Source organism: Tachypleus tridentatus, chromosome 13 (assembly GCF_004210375.1).
Source record: "Tachypleus tridentatus isolate NWPU-2018 chromosome 13, ASM421037v1, whole genome shotgun sequence".
Taxonomy (NCBI): Eukaryota; Metazoa; Arthropoda; class Merostomata; order Xiphosura; family Limulidae; genus Tachypleus; species Tachypleus tridentatus.
Window position 1 is genome coordinate 42545519 of NC_134837.1, and position 19784 is coordinate 42565302.

Below are 19784 nucleotides of genomic sequence, written 5' to 3' on the forward strand. Positions count from 1 at the left end.
TTGTGAATGACTGTCATGTCGACATTGATGATTTGAGGAAGGAGTGAAAGAGGAAGATAGACATAAAAAAGTAAGACCAGCCACGGCTGGTAATTTTAACAGCCACAACAAAAGGCTGAAGAAAACAAGACCTAAAAACAAGAATATTGGAGTCAACAAGAATGGCATGCATAATTGAAAGCTAATTCAATAAAAGGCCTGGGATGAAAAGATTATCCCATGGATTGAATGTATTTTGAACAAGAGCAGCAGTTTGTCAAAAGATACAAAACCATAGTTAACTGATAGGCAACAATAAGAACCCAATGTGAATGAGTCCTGAAGAGTAGGTTCAACTCCCAAAGGCAAACATTGTGGAATGTATGACCTCTTTATGATAGAGAAAAAACTAGGGATATGTCAAAGTGAATAATGCTCTATCAATCTGTTACAAGGGGCAGGAAATGGGAACATGCCTGACAATCACCAAGAAGTTTAGGTACATTGAGGGGAAATAGGCACCTGTCCTATGTCCAAATGCCAGAAGTCATTTCATTGTTCAAAGATGAGCCTTAATCAAGAAGGAAACATAACTGAAGAGAAAGATCCAGTATGGAAATTGGTAAGAGAACACTGAAAGTAGTATGAGTGCAATCCAGTTATTATAAGAATTTCTCAAGAGAGGAAGGGAAATTCACAAACAAGGACCACCAACATAGTGCATGAACATGTGCCCCAAAGGTATAAGGAGATTTGGGTCTCCAAAAGCTACAGAACTCCTTTTGCAGAATGTGAATGAGAAGCGTAAATCCTGATGGTGGGATACTCCTCGCTCACAGACAAAGAAGAGAAGGCTAAGCTTGGTTGAGACAAGAGATGAATAGAATGCTCTTATGTACCAATTACTCAGTTGGTGTGAGAAAGGACTTAAATATCTTAACAAGCCATTCCAATTGAGTAGCCTTCTGCAAAAGAAAGGAGGTGTGAAAAAGGATACCATCCAAGAATGGGCTAACAGAAGTCAACCGTGCAGGAAAAGAAATGACAGTCCGAGACTATGAAGATAGTGAGTGAAGAACTTCAAAATACAAACTGGTAACAAAGGGGCCAGTGCTATGTTTGAAGAATTGGTAGATGTAAATGTGAAAGATGGAACATAGAAAATACATGGAGGTATAACAACCGTGGCCAACCACAAAAACCAGTGAGAAGGACCACAGACAGTGTTGGAGGGAAAAGACAATGAAGTAAGGAGAAGCAGAGAGAAAGACTGTGGACAAAGTTGGTTGGTTGGTTGATTTAGTATTTTATGGCACAAAGCAGCTAGGCTATCTGTGCCAAATGTCTGGTAAAAAAAAAGTAAATGTAGTAAAATTCATAAAAGGAAATAAAGATAAAACAAAACAGCATTGAAAAACAGAAAAAGCATAAAACTAATGTTGACATATAGTCTACAATGTTAAGAGAGAAAGCAGAGTAAGAGAAGTTGCAAAGAACTTTCTGTAGCATAATGGTAATGATCATAACCTGCTAGGACGACTAACAGTTAAGTACAAGAACCACAGTCAGTCACCTGAAGTTGGCTTTTACATTCCTTGTTCTGTCATTATGGTCAGTATCAAAAAGTAAAGTGATAAAAGTGTTAAAAGACATGCAGCAAAATTGTAATAATAATAATTCGCTAAGATGAATCAAATGGATAGTTCAAATAGCAGAGTTAGTCACCTGAAGTTGGCCTTTCCATTCCTGGTGTAGAGTTATTTAATGTCATGGCCATTTTCCAATTTCAAATCAAATTAGAGAAATTGAGACTCTTAAAAGGAAACCACAATTAAAAAGGTGTAATGAATAAATATCAAACACTTAAATGACATTAAAAAGATTAATGGCCATTAAAAAACTAAAAACTTTATCAAGGTGGACAGTGTCACCATCACCAATAACACTGTCTAATGTTATGGACAAACCACAACAGGCCAAGGTCTGGCAGAGCCATAGAACATTGATCTATAGTCAAGTTTCGATCGAATAAGAGCACGATATATCTTTAACATAGAACATCGATCCATTCCCCAACTGATTGTACAGAGGTCACAGAGGATGTTCAGTGTTCTTGTGCATTTGATCTGTAGCTGCTTTAAGTGTGGTATAAAGATCAGTTTACGGTCAAAGACAAGCCCCACGAACTTGGTCTCAGAGACCACTGGCAGCAAAATTTCACCGATACGGAGTTCAGGATCAGGGTGAATACCCCGTTGGCAGCAAAAGTGCATGCAAATGGTTTTAGAGAGAGAGAAATTAAAGCCGTTTGCTGTGGTCCATTTCAGTACACGATTGAGGGCAGTTTGTAGTTGCCGCTCAATATATCTCATGTTTGACAACTAACACGAGATGTGAAAGTCGTCGACGTAGAGCCCGTTTGCAACAGTGAGAGAGTTTTCAGTATGAAGATTAATGCCATCACTGAACAAGTGTGACACTCAAAACACTGCCCTGAAGGACCCCAAGTTCCTGTAGAAAAGAATGAGTAAGTGTCAAACCCACACAAACTTGGTATCTCCTGTCCATTAAAAAAAATTAATAAACATGGGTAAATGGACACATAACCCATATATATGTGGAAGTCTCGCAAAATGCCATATCTCCATGTTGTGTCATTAGCCTTCTCAATGTCAAAGAATATTGATACAAGATATTGTAATTTGTCTGATTGATATTTCAAGTCGAATTCGGTGGTCCGTGGTGAAGTGGTCATTGGAATCCACACTAGGTGGGTGAGAGGAGGTTGTCTGATCCGAGGAACCAAACAAGACAAGCATTAACCATCCTCTCTAAGGTCTTACAGAGACAGATCGTCAAAGCAATTGGATGGTAGTTTGAAAGAATCTTGGGATCGTTCCCAGGCTCAGAGAAAAGTAAGATAATAGTCTGGTGCCAGGTATTAGGAAAAACACTCTCCTGCCAGATCCATTTAAAAACAATTAAAAGAATATCAAGAGAAGCAGGAGAGAGATAGCTCAGCATGCCAGTGTACATCATCAGGTCCAAAAGATGTACTGCCAGACAAATGAAGGACCATTTCCAGTTCCACCAATGAAAAGGGACAATTATGGTAAAAGAGACATTCAGTTCAAAAGAAAAGAAGTGAACATTCTGCCCAAGTCTTGATGGCCAAGAAGGTGGAGGAAGAAGCAGAAGTGCTAGATACCCGGCTTTCACCTAGAGTATCAACGATGATCCAGACATCAGATACCTCTTGGCCATCAGAGAGTAAGATTGAGAGGGGAACAGAAATGTAGTGTCCACTGACCTTTCAAACCATGTCCCATATGACCTTGGAACTGGTGGTAAAAGCAATGCTAGTTGTGAACTTAATCCAAGATTCCTTCTGGCTTTGACGTCTCACCCATCGAGCATGTGCACGGGCCCACTGGAAAGCGATGCAATTTGAAAGTGTGGGATATCTACAGAAAGTATCCCAGGCCCGTTTTTGAGCTTTCTGTGCCATGTGGCAGGCAGGATTCCACCATAAACAAGGATATAGTGGAAAAACGTGTCGATGTTTTAGGAATACACTGAGCAGATGCTTGTATAATACAGTCAGTTACCACTGCCACACAATCTATTGATATCTGACTGATGATGGCAGGATCAAGTTCTGTGAGAGCAGTGAAAGTGGACTGATCTGCCTGATCCAGCTTCCACCAGGGCACGCGGGTAGGGTGGCATCGACCACGGCCAGTCTCTCCCAAAAGTATAGGAAAATGATCACTGCCTGGTGGATTATTTTCAACCCTCCATGAAAAATGGAAGAATAATAAAGGGGACCAAACCGAGAGATCAATAGCAGTAATGGACTGACTAGGTACATGAAAATAAGTAAAAGAACCAGTATTGAAAAGAGAAAGGTTGTGATCAAAGAGCATACGCTCTACAGAGTGACCCCTCCTATCAATAACAGCACTTCCCCAGAGGGGATGATGTCCATTAAAGTCCCCCAGTAATAGAAAAGGAGATGGCAACTGTTCAACAAGAGCATCAAGGTATGATTGATTATATGTCTCTCCAGGTGACAGGTAGAGAGAACAAACAGTGATGGTATGACCCAAGGAAATACAGATGGCTTCCAAGGGTGTGTTGAGTGACAGACAGGGTGGGCACATGCTGATCAACCAACATTGCCACCCTCCATGTACTGCTGATAGGTGACTGTATCGGCAGGTTTCAGAAATGTTTCTTGTAGGGAAAAACATACAGGATGGTAGGAAGCAATCAGTGTTTTGATGTCATTCAGATTAGAACGTAAACCTTGACAGTTCCATTGTATCAAGGTGGCCATTTTTAATGATGGGTTGGCAAAGTGGCTGGAAAAGCCTTCTGTTTATGACCACGTCTTTTTTCCTTACTGTCCTTATTCGGAGGAGGTCTATCAACCTCCATGAATCCTACCCTGGGTCGACTGGGCAGGTCTTTGTTGTTGGAAAGGGATTCCAGTGACTGAGGACGTAAACGATTGATTGTTTTGCATCTTGGGGTGGGAAGTAAAATGTATCTGAAGAAATACCTGTATTCGAAACCAAAGGATGTGGATCTTAGGGTTTGTTGGAATGTATGGGAGGAACAGAGATGGTTGTAGAAGTTGATTCATCCTTGTTAACCATGGAGGTCAAAAGGCTTTTCATTTGTTTTGAAAACGATTCTCTTGGAGGCACAGAGATCTGTGCACTCCCACTGTAGTTGTGGAACAAAGTGCAGCAGCATATGTCTGAGATGAAGTGGTGGACAGCAATTTCAGAGCCTCAGGATAACTAATGTTATGAATTGTTTTCAAATGCTGTACCCCTTTTCCTCCAACCATTTAGGGCAAGAACGAAAGTAGGAAAAGTAAGAACCATTGCAGTTGACACAATGTGGATCCATGTCACACTCATAGGCATCGTGGTCCTTGTCACCACAACGAGCACACGTCAGGGAACCACGACATGATGTCTTTGAGTGGCGAACCTCTGACATTGGAAACATAGGAGAGGGTTTGGAATGTACGGCCGTGCCCTGCAATTCAGATAACCTGCCTTAATGGTGGCAAGTGCACGTGGTGATGTAAATGTCAAAACAAGGATATTTGTTGGCAGTGTAACTCCATCTTTGCAAGTGAAGATGCGCCTCACTGAAAAAACTCCTTGGGTGGAGAAACCAGTGAGAATCTCTGACTCGGGGACATTCTTCAAATCCCTCTCAACAAAGCTCCTCATGATGAATTCAAGATAGCATGAGGGGTAACCTCAATAGGTATATCTCCAACTGCCTTTGAATTCAAGAGGAGTTCACTATGTTGGGATGTGGATGTTTCAACCAATGTCTCCAGATCAAAGCGACTTTACTGACTTTGGAGAGCCAACAAGTCCCTAGTCCCTGAATAAAAAAAAGGGAGACATTTGCCCTAAAGGTTTCTCTGAAAGAGAATGTAATGTAAGAAAATGAGGTACGTGTGTTACAGATGATGAAGATTGCTGCTCAGTCTTCAAGGCATGGTCGTTTACGTATTGACTGTTTATCACTATTTTATTTAAATTTTTTGTAGGAGGATCCATAGGAAAAAAAAAGAAAATTCCAGTGCCCACTGACCCCACCCATGATGGAGCCCTACAAGGGAACACACTACAATGTTATGCAAGGACATTGCAGCAATGTCAGGGTTTCATGAGCACTATACCCAAACCCCAGCATCACACACAATGTCCACAACGTCAGTTGAGAACTTCCAACACTGGTACTTGGTTGACCCTAGCCCAAGTGGACCAGCCGACTGACCCAAGGGGGGCCACCCAAAGGCTGCCCATCTACAAAAATTCAAGGCCAAAGCGGTGTGTTAGGGTTGGACCCCTCAACCACCAGGATCCTCTCCTCCCCTTCACGGGTTGCCACGCACGGCAAACACGTGGGTGGATGTTTAGATCCCAGATGAGGTAACCAGAAAGAACAGAACCTTCACTGGGAGCCATGGAGAAAGAATTTCAACTGATGGGACAGGAATAAAAGATCCAGTGAGTATATGGTAATCTAAAACATGTTGAACAAAAGCTAGAATACCCCTAATATTTATCAAGCTGCTAGAAGGTGTAATGTAAATAAGGCATGAATGTGTAATATCAAAACTCACTAAGGACTTTGTAAAAGTCACCTTCACTTGAGAATTCATGATAAAACTCGTAGCTTTTGAAACAAATTTAAAATAGAACAAAAATCAAAGTTTTGTTAACAAACACAATTCATCAATGAAGTTTGATGATAGCTGAACTCACCTGTGTTGTATAATGGAGGAAAATAATGACATTATCACAAGTGCATATGGATTGGGGGAGTTACAACATAACTAACAGCAGGAGACTTACATCACAAGCCCAAATGCAACTTACATTAAACATAAATCTAATTGGGAGTTCCCCTCAAGGCTAGTGCCATGGAAATCTCATAGGTAGTTGCATGAGGAACATTGCATTTGTGCATGAGAAGATAAGTTATTTCAGAATTTCCAAAATAGTGTTCAGTTCTTCTCATTTATCATTGAATTATTTTGAAACTATTTCAGAAAAATGTCTTTCAGACAGGCAAATTGGTTGAGTTGAAATGGTACAATGCTTTCAGTTTTATGAATGATCAAATTGATACAATTTTTTTTGCTTTATTTAGATAGTCAAAAAAACTACTTTACAAACAGTTAAAATGGTAAAGAAATTTTAATAAAAAGTTCTATTTAGTAAAATAACATTCACAATTAAGAACATAGCATACAAAAAATCACCAATACTTTGATAGTTTCATTGTTAAGCATAAGAATAACTTTAGATAATTTCACATGAAGATAAAATATTATAAAAGAATGGATTTTTTAAGAATATTCATTCAACAAAATATTACATTTAAGTTTTAAGATGCTATATGAAATATATTTTCACTTAAAACTCAATTATACATTTTAATACCATTCATCTAAACAAATTAACAAAAACTTACAGGAAGTGCACTTTCTAACTCATCTAGGCCAAATACTTTTTTCTTCTTTTTCTTCTTTTTTACACCAGAAAAGTCATCCAAGTCCAGCGGTGCATCTTGAGAACATATATTACATTAGAGAAAAATACTACTTTGCAACAACAAAATCACATCTTCAAATTATCAAATTTAACTTAAATCCTAACCAATTTTATATCCAATTTAAAAATTGTTTTCCTTGTTGTTTTCTACACGTGTTTACAGATCAACAGTTGATGTTATAACACTATCAAGGTCCAAAATAAACTTAATTCCTCTCACTATTCATTACTTTATATACATATGCAATGTTTCAGTTTTGTTGAAATTAAAAACATTTGCCTGTCAATTTACTCATAACATGAAGTATTTATAGTATGCAATAATGTACTGTTGAGCTAAAGTTTCTTTATATAAAGGTCTATCTTAATACAAATACCTATTTTAGCACTTACACACAGCTCCACCAACTGATTCCCTATAACACCTTCAATGAAATTTTTCATTATGATATCAAAGAAAACTAAAACCTTTAATATTAAATATATATTAACAATGAGTTTTTTTCTCATAGCTTGTATGCATTTTTTCATAATTCACACAGGTTGAAAAAAAAAAATCCAGGATCTTCTGCAACTGTTTTATGCAAGAACCTAATTTACTGATTTTAACAGATCATGAGCTCCACCACAATTAACTGACATTTTATCAATAACAGCTGTGCAACATGTTCTAATATAAATAAAAATACTTAAAAGTTAAAACTGAAGGGAATAAAATACCAGAAATAACTCATTAAAGGTAATTTTTAAATGGCAATACATTACTGAACAAAACACTAACAAATTCATCATTTATAGTCTCTTAAGTATACTTCAACTTTCCACAACTTCAGTTTAATAATAAGTGATAAAGTTTTGCATTTTTCTCCTAAATACCATCCTTTGGCTGGAGCTAAATAATCCTCTAATCAAAAACTATTTGAGCTTGCCAGTAGCACAAATCAACTTGCATATGCTTTAGCTGCTGAACATACATCATCACCAAGCAGAGACTGATACTTATACCATTCTCATATTGTTGCACACAATTTTTAGTGCTCACCCAGCCATTTTTAATTTAGTCATACATTCTGGAGCAACAAATATAACCTACTAACTAATGATTTGCCATACAGGGTACAGTCTGCCCTTCCGCAGATGAATATGAGTGAATGGTATACACTGGATGATTTGCAAAAATTCTGTGCATGGTTAATGAATCACTGATTCATCATTGATTGATTGGGAAAAAGAAAAACTGATCCAGTTAGAAAATGACAAGTTCTGTGAAAGAATGTTCAAGAGAAATCAAGAGCAAACAAACCCAAACACTGATGGCCACATGCCAAAAGGAGGAGGGAAAAAAGTCTGTAAGGAGAGGTTATGAGAGTAACAGGATGACAAAGGGGCAAATTCATAGGGAAATTCAAGGGCATGGCTAATGACACTGAATTTCCAAGCAGGAAAAGCAATTGAACATGGAAAATGGTGAAGGTGGAAAGAATAAAAACAACATACCATTATGTTAGTAAACTGACATGAAGGAAGGGCAAATGGAATGGGAAATCAGAAAGCAGCCTGAGAGTAAAACCTTACTGTCAGACAAGAGACTAGACAAAAAAAAACTACAGATAACATGGTCATGTAGTAATCAGCAATGGTGGATACTGAAAGCTCCACTGCCAGAAAAGCAGGTATGGGAAAGTAAAATTATATGCAGGAAAGCAAAAATGAGAAAACCAACAGTAGTAGATACAGCATCTACATTTGTAAACTGACATGGAGGAAGAGCAAATGGAATGGGATATCAGGAAAGCAAACTGAGGAAAATTGGCCCATCAGGCAAGAGACCAGACAAAAACCATGCAAGAAGACAGTATTGGAATAGAAGGAATCAGTATGCCTGATGAAGGTTGTCTTAGGAGGGTGGATAAGAAGGTAAGAGTAACAGGAATTGTCAGTAGGATGAGGCCCACAAATGAAAACCACAGGTATACTAGCTAAAGTGGTGCCACCAAGAAAACATGAGTGTGGCTTGTGTGATTGAAAGGAAACAAGAAAGAAAAAAGATGACTGGAAAAGCACAGAGGAAATCCTACTCCCAGTCCTGAGTGACAGTATTGACAGCTACAGCAACAGAAAGTAGAACTGGAGACAAAAACCTGAGAAGCTTGGAATTCAGGTAAATGTCAGATGTAACCAGTTCTGGAGCATCCAACAAGGAACATAGCCAGCTAAATACCAGTGGATCAAGGTAGCACTCTATAGGGAGAATATTATTGGGCCACAGTAAAAGATCCACAACCAAATTCAGGGAACCTAGTATATGATACAACAAAATAAATTAACAGAAGGTCCAACATCTGGAAACAAAGACCTCAATGGAATGCTCCCTTGCCAAGTGATGTGCAAGACAACCATTCAATAGTTGCAATGAATCATAATCAACTGGTTCAAAGGAAGGGAATAAACCAAAGTCATACAGAGAGCAAGTAGTTCCAATAAAGAGATACGCAAATGACTTTACAATAGACCAATTACCCCAAATCTCTTGCCTGTCTAAATACACACACCAATGAAAAGCAGAAGTATCTGCCATGAGATAGTGCACCTCCTGAGGAGGAGGAGAAAGAGGAACACCAACTGTAGTTGTCTCTGTTCAATTACCAGATGAAGTCCACATGAAAGGAAGGAGATAGATGGGTAGGAGCATCCAAAGGATCCCATACAAGGTTCCACTGATCTTGTAAAGCTCACTGAAGTCACATGCAGGTTAATCTAAGGGGAATGAGAGCTTCCACAAAAGTCCACATCTCCAAAAGATAGAACTTCCCATATAGTTAGTGAAAAGGAAAAAAACTGTCAGAACCAAAATCTCCATAGATTGCTGGTGAAGGGGAGAAGGGAGGGCCCAAATAAAATGGGAAACTAAAAAAAAGATGAACAAGCTATTGAGTAAGAAGAGGAAGGACTTACTCACACTGAACAGCTAATCTACCCCTTCAGCCTCTCAAAGAAACAAAGAGTGAAGGGAAGGGAAAGTGGTGACATACAAATGAGCTAGAAGCAGACAGTCATCTATATAATGATGATAATGGAGAAGATAGACACTTAGTAAAAATCATAATAAACCAAAGCACTCTAATGGAAGAGCCCAGAGCAGATAGGTACAACTCAAAAAATGTGTAAATTGTGATATGACCCATTAATCAAATAATATTACTGTTTGGTTCCCAATTCACAGATGATGCACTCTCAGTCAAATACCATGCATGAACACCAAAGTTATTTATTCAAATGAAGGGAATATTAGGGCATGCATAAACAACAATACAGTAACAAATTTTCTCAGTACACACAATATTTTATTACACAATAGATCCAGATCTAAAATTTGATATATTTGATAAAAATAAGCAATTGCATATAGTTATGTCTGATTTCCAGTTAAGTGAGAATAATCATCAGGATTGTGTATGATGTTAGTCATTTAGCATTTTGAAATAGTAATTTCACATAAACACAACAATTCCTGTTAAAATAATCTGTATTAGAGGGTTGATAAACTCATGTACTTCTTCACTAGCAAAGTTCAAGAAATGTTTTACATAAAAATAAATTCAGCATGGACAGCAAAAGAACAAACATGAATAACCATATACAACTTTTGCACACATTTTAGTTACTTTTATAATAATAATGAAATAATACACATGAGGAATAAGAAATAAAGTACATACCTAGATCTTATTTTTTGCTGTTTACTATCAATGAAACTTAACCCTACTGGTTTTATACTAATATTTCTATTTCAGTTAATCTTATTTACTTAAATAATGTACAAAAGAACACAGAATAACAGCACATAAAAAGCAGACAATGTCCTATAACTACCAGAGTTCTTTTGGCTTACTAACTGTGTGATAAAACTCATTAAAAATTCAGCTAAGCTTATCAATGTAAGATAATTCTCTGTACAAAAAATAAGAATACATCTTTTGACAGATTTAAACTTTGCATTAGAGAGAACTATTTACCAATTTGTGAAATTATGATCGGTGGGCATGACAAAAAGGGTCTGATTTTCTAGCTAATGACTCTGTATCACCAACAAGGTTTAAAGCTTAAAAATTATGCTTTGCCTGAATAATAACAATTTTATAAGTAATTTACAATAAATTCCATACTTCTCAGAGGAGTAGTAAATAAATTTGAGAAAAAAGTAAGACCTAGAGAGCAATTCTTGGACTAGTGGAAATTTAGGATTTTTTAAAATTATTGCTGGATAAAATAAAAAGATATACAATATTAAAATTTAGATTATAAGCTACATTTTTATTCAGAGTTTATTCATGTACCATGAAAATAAAGTAGTTTAATTAAATGTTGAGTATAATTTAGTAAAAATTTGAAGATGTCCAAAAAAGGATGTTTGTTTAAAAAACAATGACACAAATTGGTCTAAAATATTGATATTGGAATATAATTATTACTTGTAAACAAAAAATTAATAATGAAGATAACAGATGAAAGTAATTAGAGGCCAACATTTGCAATACTGCACAAAACCCTAAATTGTGCTTTCCTCACTAAAAAATTGAGCAAAAGATAATTCAAATATTGTCTATATCTCTATTTGGGACCTATATATATGCATCTTTTTACCACATCCCATGTAAATTAGTCACAATATGGTGAAATAATTGTCAAATTATGTTTTTGTGGCATTATGACTCCCTCCATATATACTAAGAATGGCGAGTCCAATAATGTGTGTCAATGCGTGCCTTACCTGTAGAAAAGTATCCTTTCACAAAATCCCATATAAACTGGTTGAAAGATAGCTCATCAATTGATCAAGACCTCTACAATTGTTTATTTAACCTTTTGCCCTCCACTTCCCTAAAATGAACAAACATTAGTATATCCCACATATTGTTTATGCATGGGACCCCAAGAAAAGTATTTTTGCATCAAATACCATTCAAATAGGTTAACTTGTGACCAAGTAATTAACCACACCAACAAGGGTCTACCTATGGTCACGGGTCAAAGGCCATGACATTGTGTTTGTAGATTTACATTCAAAATTTTATTGAACCACAATTTTTATGAATGTATTTCAATAAGCCTGGTTCATATTGCATATAATTAAAATTTTACTAATATACATTAGTAAATTTCTTAACTTAAAATGTAAATGTAACAAAAACCTAAATATTTATTTTTGTGTATAATGTTGGTATGTTGAAAGCAGCATTAGTCCAAATTAGATGTTTGTGATGTCCATATACAAAATCTATATATATATATTTTTTTTTTACCAAATTAGGTACTCAAATTTTAATATTGAGAAGCTAAAATCTAAGATAAGAACCTTCTATATTTTCTGTTTTTTGAGATATTAATACAGTTATCAAATCAACCAATGTTGCCTTGCCCACCTCTTTCAATTTTGGAAAAATCTTACATCTACCCACTTCACTCAGTGTGTATTGAACCAAATATCTCCAGAAGTTTTTTGTGAACTTTGCCCTCCTAAAAGAAAAAAATAAAACTCAGAAAATTCAAATCTTTCTTTAGCTCAATGTGTTAAGTGCAAGAAAAGTTATATTTGCATCAATTTTCATCTCGGTTGCTCCAATTATGACTGATCAGGAGCCCAAAAATACATTTTTAAGTTGACCTATGATCCCCCCCTTAAAGTCCTTAAAAAGGCCTATGCCAAAAAAATGAAGGTGTGCGAGTGTATTGAACTAAGGCATGAACCTACCAAGTTTAAACTCATTCTAGCAAACAAAAAAAAAAAGAAGGTATGGCAGTCACTTGGAAGAAGAAAGATGGATAAATAGTATGTCTCTCTCAGACATAATAACTCCATATACTACTAAATGCAATCAACTTAAACATGAACCAGAAAGCAGAATTATCTACAACAAACAGCACTGGCCTCATATGCAAAGTTGTAAAAAAGAGGTACTTTGCAAGAACACTCTTAAAACAATTCAGATAAACTTCTACACATGTAGAAAAAATGTGGTAAAAGGTAATTTAGTCAGTAATTTATTCAAATTTAATGTATGTCCATATATGTTAATTTTAACAAAGTATTTTATAGCTGATGACATACATAGGGAAGAGAATGAGATATCATACCATCATCTTTATTTTCTCTATCTTCAATATCCTTGTTTTCTTTGTCTGGATCTTCTTTTTCAACTCCATTTTCAACTTTTAATTCAACAGGAGTATTATCAACTGATGTTGGACCATCATCAATTCCACTACCAACAAGATCAAAAGGAGCCTTCTTCTTTTTCTTCTTCTTCTTCATAGTAGGGTCAAAAACCTTTAAACAATAAAAATTTTTCCACATTAATATCAGTTAAATTTAAAATTCCGAGTATAATCTTACTGTTGCAAATCTATCTCTCAAGCTTATGTTTGTCATTCTTTTCTATGTCAAACTTCATAAAAAACATTACAGCTTAAAAAGTATTAATGTATGGATTTATATTAATTGCACCAGGAATGTTTTAACACCTTTTGAATAACTAGTGTGATTTTATTCTTTCAGTTACTGATGATGCCTCTTAAGTAGAATAAATTAGCTTGTAAATTGGAAAATGCTGTTGGGTCTTTTCATGTCAAATCATCCAGATTTTGGAAAATTTTCCAGGTGACCCTCTCAGAATGCCTTGAAAAAAGTCACATGTGCTCATCTACCCATATTATGAGAAACTGCCAAAGATTAGATCAATATCTCTAATAGTTTCTGATTTACAGCCCTGTAAAATTTTAATTTTTTTTTTTTTCTGGCAAATTCATTTTCGGGCAACTTTGGCTCCTGAAAGCTGCAAAAGTAATGGTGGTAGAAGGCTGAAACTTGCTACACTGACTGAATTAATCTCACAGAATTCACAAATAGTCTCAAACTAAGTTTATCTCTCTTAGGATTTTCACAGTGAGGCTGTAAAATCACATGAAAACCCAAAATTGTAAAAAACATTGGTTTATTTAATAAGCCATAGTTCTAAGACTTAATAAGATACAAAGCTGAATTTTGTTTTCAAATTTCCTATAACATATCAGTTGATAAATCAGCAATTGTTGTGATTAAAGTCTGTTAGATCTCTGTAAAAAAACTTTAGTTACATGCAACTTTTTACGATTTAGCTAAAAATAGCCCTACTTCAGACCACAGTTTGACCATGTCACCAGTTATTCAGCCTTTTCAGAGTTTTACTATATATTCTTACATCTCTGAATATGATCTACAAGAAAAAATCAGGATGGTGTTCAACCTACTTTTTGAGTCATAATTTTTTTAAAGTATCCTCTGACCATACGTTGTTTACTTGACAAAAAAAAAAAAAAAACTTCAATTGAGGTGTTATTGTGTGCAAATATATCCATACAAATTTGAAATAATTTATGAATCCCACTGAAATATTCTAATCAGCCTTTACCATATATTCTTACATCTCTGAACATGATCTTCAAAAAAATCAAGGTTGTGAAAAATAATAAATTATCAAATTTCAAGTGTCTGTGATATATACCATTGGTTAAAGACCACATTCAGGGCATTCAGTTTTTTCTTGTCAATCAAGAATCAGTCCTGCAGAATTGTGTAAAGTTTGATCTACTTGAGTGCTATGAAAAATGCAAAACTGTGGCAGGTATTAGGTCACATCATAGCTTTATTCTACCAACAAATTGTATATGAGAAGATTATCAGATGATGATGTGTACACAGTTGTAACTGTTGGTAGTAACAGTGAAAGTGATACTGCAGCAGTTCAAATAGGGTATAATGATAGCAATGACAATTATCAGCCAGGGAAATATGTGGCATGCATATACAATCATGAATGGTATGTATGAAACATAAACGATAGATCAGATGAACATTCCGATGTGTTGGTGTCATTTACGAAGAAATCAAGAAATGAACTGTTCTCATGGGTGCAAGGTCACGTAAAGATGAAAGATGGATTCCTTTCCAACATATTCTTTGTCTGATAAGTGCACCTACCGAGCAATGCAGTAGTGCTCGCCACTATGTTCTAAGTCAAAGTGATCTCAACATAATCAAACTCGAATTTCAGAAATTTATTCAAGTTGTCTGAACAAAGCAATGTTTATTTGATGTTGTTAAGGCTAATTTATCGCCAAAGCAGTTTTTGAAACATTTCATTGTCACAATTATTGCAGTTTGGTGTGACTATAATCTTTCTCAGTTATCCCCTATTGTAGCACTGTGCTTTTTGTGTCTGATTTACTTTTGTATGTATTATCTTATGAATCTTAAACTCAGCCATATATGCATAACTGTAATGCATACACAATGTATTTGCATTGCCATTGTGATCTAACTAGTTATGCCAATAAACTTGTTCAGAAATGAATTAATTCTTTCTTGTTTCTTACAACTTCATTATTTAACACTGTGAAAGGCTGATTAGAATATTTCAGTGGGATTCATAAAATTCTGACAGGTATTTTTCAAAACTGTATGGATATATTTGCACAAAGTAACACACCTGAACTGAATTGTTTAAAATAAAAAACATATGGTCAGAGAATACGTTAAAAAATTATAACTCAAAAAGTGGGTTTAACATCATCCTGATTTGTTTTGTAGATCATATTCAGAGATGTAAGAATATATGGTAAAAATCTGAAAAGGCTGAATAACTGGTGACATGGTCAAACTGTGGTCTGAAGTAGGGCTATTTTTCGCTAAATCGTGAAAAGTTGCATCCAGCTAAATATTTTTACAGGAGATCTAATAGACTTTTAATCACAACAATTGCTGATTTATCAACTGATATGTTATAGGAAATTTGAAAACAAAATTCAGCTTTGTATCATATTAAGTCTTATAGCTATGGCTTATTAAATAAACCAGTTTTTTTACAATTTTGGGTTTTCAGGTGATTTTACTGCCTCACTATGCAAATCTTAAGAGAGATAAACTTGGTTTGAGACCATTTTTGAATTCTGTGAGATTAATTCAGTCAGTGTAGCAAATTTCAGCCTTCTACCACCATTACTCTTGCAGCTTTAAGCAGCCAAAGTTGCCTGAAAATGAATTTGCCAAAAAATAAAAAAAACTAAAATTTACAGGGCTGTAAATCAGTAACTATTAGAGATATGATCTAATCTTTGGCAATTTTTCATTATATGGATAGATGAGCACATGTGAATTTTTTCAAGGCATTCTGTGGGGGTCACCTGCAGCCCCCTGAATGATTTGACATGGAATGACCTTATTTCTTTTGTACAAGGCATAAGTACCTACTTCAGTATCAGTACAATCATATTTAATTACACATGTATGAGCAATAAATGGGCACCAAGCACATACTACCGAAAATATAATTAGAAGATTTAAGAGCATGCCATATATTACACTTTAGTTTCCGACTCATTTGTACAAGTTATGAAGTGGTTTACAATGAAGTCCAAATAATTTTTTGAAGAGATGATACACTCAACAGTGTTGCAGTTCAAGTAGTTTTTGTACCAAGTTCCCCCAGAATAAAAATTCTGGAATAATGAGAATTAAACAAAAAGTATCCGAATATACAAAGTACACTAGTGGTTTACCTGGTGCATAGCATTCAATGAAACACCTGATGTAATAATAAGGTGGGATAATATTTAAGGGCATATTTGAAGTTGTTTTGCCAAAAACATCTAAAAAATATAAAAAAGTTATAAAATTCTGGGTATATTAGAATATGTAAATATAAAACAAATTCTGTAACTTATGTTACTGTTTTATATCCTTAAATATGTCAAATATTTTAATGTTTTTCAGTATATTAAATTGTTTTCGTTATTACTCTCTCATAGCATTGATTTCTCCTGAAATGTCTGGACACTTCTTACTGCTTAAAGAAATCTACAAAATGACAAGATAAAATAAGGCCTCTGCTTCTAACTGCAAAACAGTGAATTAATCCTGAACTTATACTTTTAAATATTATTTTAAAAGATATTTAAAAAAGTGCTTTCATAAGAAGTATTCGAATAGATTTCAGTTACTAATAAGAATAGTGATAAATGGCTTTAAACCAAACAAAATACATTTTAAATATGAATTTTCATGATTCATCAGTGCTAGATGAACTGCCAATGGGCCTGAAAAAATAGTGCCCTCTTCACAAAGTACACTTTATAAATTATGACTCTCATCAGAGATTAATAATAAAACTAATCTATGCAAAAATCAATATGCTGGAACAATGAAAAAAAAATGTTAAAGAACCAAGCACAAAAACCCAACATACTGCACTAAGGTCACACAGTTTTGTCAGGGGCATAGATCCTGGGGGGATGAGGCATACACCCCCTTCATTTGAGATGGGGGTATGGTGCATACAATCATCCCCCCCTACAGTTTGGTCTGTTGAATTGTTTTATTGCATCACAGGCCTACAAATTGTGTGTTTGTTCTTGTGATTCTCATGTTCTTACCAATCAAATTATATAATTAAGTCTGGATGTAGGCTTTTTCAGTAGCCGAAATGTACATCTTTAATATAGGCATGCTTCTAAGCTTTTCGATTTAAGCGATAGTTCATAAGTATCAGTCAGTAGGCCTACGTATACATGCAAGTATCATGGCAACAAGATTACTAGTGACTGCATGTTTACAGCTTTCACGTTCATGTAATCAGAGATTACCAATTTGCAAATTGAACAGTCCACATAAGTGGTTACAAAAATCACCTCCCTCACTGGGTGTAACAAATCTACGCCCCTGCTCAAAACCAATATCATTTAAATCTAATATCCAATATATAACATTTTATTAATGTATACACACTGTTTTCAAACTATGTTGAAAACATAAAACTCAATTCAAAACTTTTTTTTGTTTCTAAATAGAAACAGATACTAATGTGAAAATGTTTTTTTGTAGTGCTCTTAAGCCCAATGAATAATCTGACCACCTACAAGACACACACTTCACAGATTTGCCCAAAAATATAGGCTAAAGAACTTTAATAAAGACATATTGGTGGTGCAAAGGAATACAGCTGTCAGACATACTTGTAAATGTTGGCATTTTTAATTTTTTTTTTTTTTTTTGGAAACCTATGCACACATCCAAACTTCATGCCAAATGACTGACAATAATTAATTTAAATGCAAGAAATAAATACATGGCATTATTTTACTTTAACTGTTATTAACAATACCCATACTCGTGTTTGGTAACTTTGGTTTAACACAATAATTAGTAATAGCTCTTAGATATAGATCATTAAAAAAAAATCCTTGGTCGTTACTTGCTAGGCCTTTAATATTCTATGGTCTAAGGATTACAATTTACACTGCAACTAGTAATTTTACTAGTGTACTAATTTGAATGTTATAATAACAGTTACTTACTGCTTCATCATCTGCCATATTTCAACTTTCAACTCGGGCTGTGTTCACGTTTGTTCAAAACTAGTAAAATGTTTACTTTCTCAAGCTTACTACTTGCAATATTAGTATTAAGGCCTACTATCTAATAATGCTATTAAAAATATTAATCTTCAGTTCTTAATTCTTAATCAATCATTCAATGTTATGATAAAAGTTTACGCCGTTTTCCTAACACTAAATAATAGCTTCGCTTATTGTAAAGAACAACAAAAAATATGTTGTTCATATAGCTATAAGTTTTCTCTAATAATTCAAAATAGACGAATATAATAACTGAATTGGAACACAATATTTTAAAAATTACGTCGACTTATTTAATGACTTTACTTTCACGTCTTAATAAATATACAACTACATAACAGCACAAGTCCCATAACGAGGTCTGCAGAATTGGTTGCATCAGCCGAAACAAATGTTCTTTACTTGGTCTAGTTAAACTGAACAAACTATGAAGTAGAATAAAAATAAATAATTTAATAGCGTAAAAATTCATAAGTATTAAATTTAAATTTCTAATACAAATGTTTTAATTTCAGGTTAAATAGAATTCACAAATCATATTATAAATAAGTTTTTCTTGCAGATTTAACAGATTATATGTAATTTGGTAAAATAATAACAAAATTACGTTTTAAATAACTTTCAGGCTTTTAAAGGTGAGTACTCATATTTGTATTAAGTAACTGATTTGGACTATTACCACGTTTTTTAGTTTTTCATAATGCACAAGCTTTCAGCTCAATTACCTAAACCTTCAGCCTTGAATTTTTTTCATTAATATTGAGTTAAATAATAGCTACACTGCAACTTTAAATGGGCCCAGCATGGCCAGGTGGGTTAAGACGTTCAACTCGTAATCTGAGGGTGGCGGGTTCGAATCTCGGTCGCACAAAATATGCTCGCCCTTTCAACCGATGGGTCGTTATAATGTCACAGTCAAACCCACTATTCGTTGGTAAAAGAGTAGCCCAAGAGTTGGCGATGGGTGGTGATGACTAGTTGCCTTCCCTCTAGTCTTGCACTGCTAAATTAGGGACGGCTAGCGCAGATAGCCTTCGTGTATCTTTACACGAAATTAAAAACTTTAAATGACACCTCACATTGCATTATTTATGTAATTGATTAATTTTTGTTACACAACACTCATAAATGTTTTTACGTAATGTTTATTTACGTTTTAATATCACACACATCTATTTATTTATATGTATTATTATACCTATATTTATCCCAATAGCACATTGCTACATATTATAGCAGTTTATAACAGAGTTTCTCTAATCC

The 19784-nt window shown here is 34.8% G+C and overlaps 1 protein-coding gene across 1 annotated transcript in view; it reads right to left on the reverse strand.

The window, feature by feature from the left end:
* Positions 1-18950, reverse strand: part of eIF2beta (eukaryotic translation initiation factor 2 subunit beta) — a 36269-nt gene extending 17319 nt beyond the window's left edge. Inside the window, exons 1-3 of the mRNA XM_076484110.1 lie at positions 18462-18950; positions 13209-13401; positions 6994-7088 (exon numbers count right to left, since the gene is read on the reverse strand). Of these exons, the coding sequence (XP_076340225.1) occupies positions 6994-7088; positions 13209-13401; positions 18462-18479 (306 nt within the window). The 5' untranslated portion in view covers positions 18480-18950. The remainder of the gene's footprint in view (positions 1-6993; positions 7089-13208; positions 13402-18461) is intronic.
* Between the last annotated feature and the right edge of the window lie 834 nt (positions 18951-19784).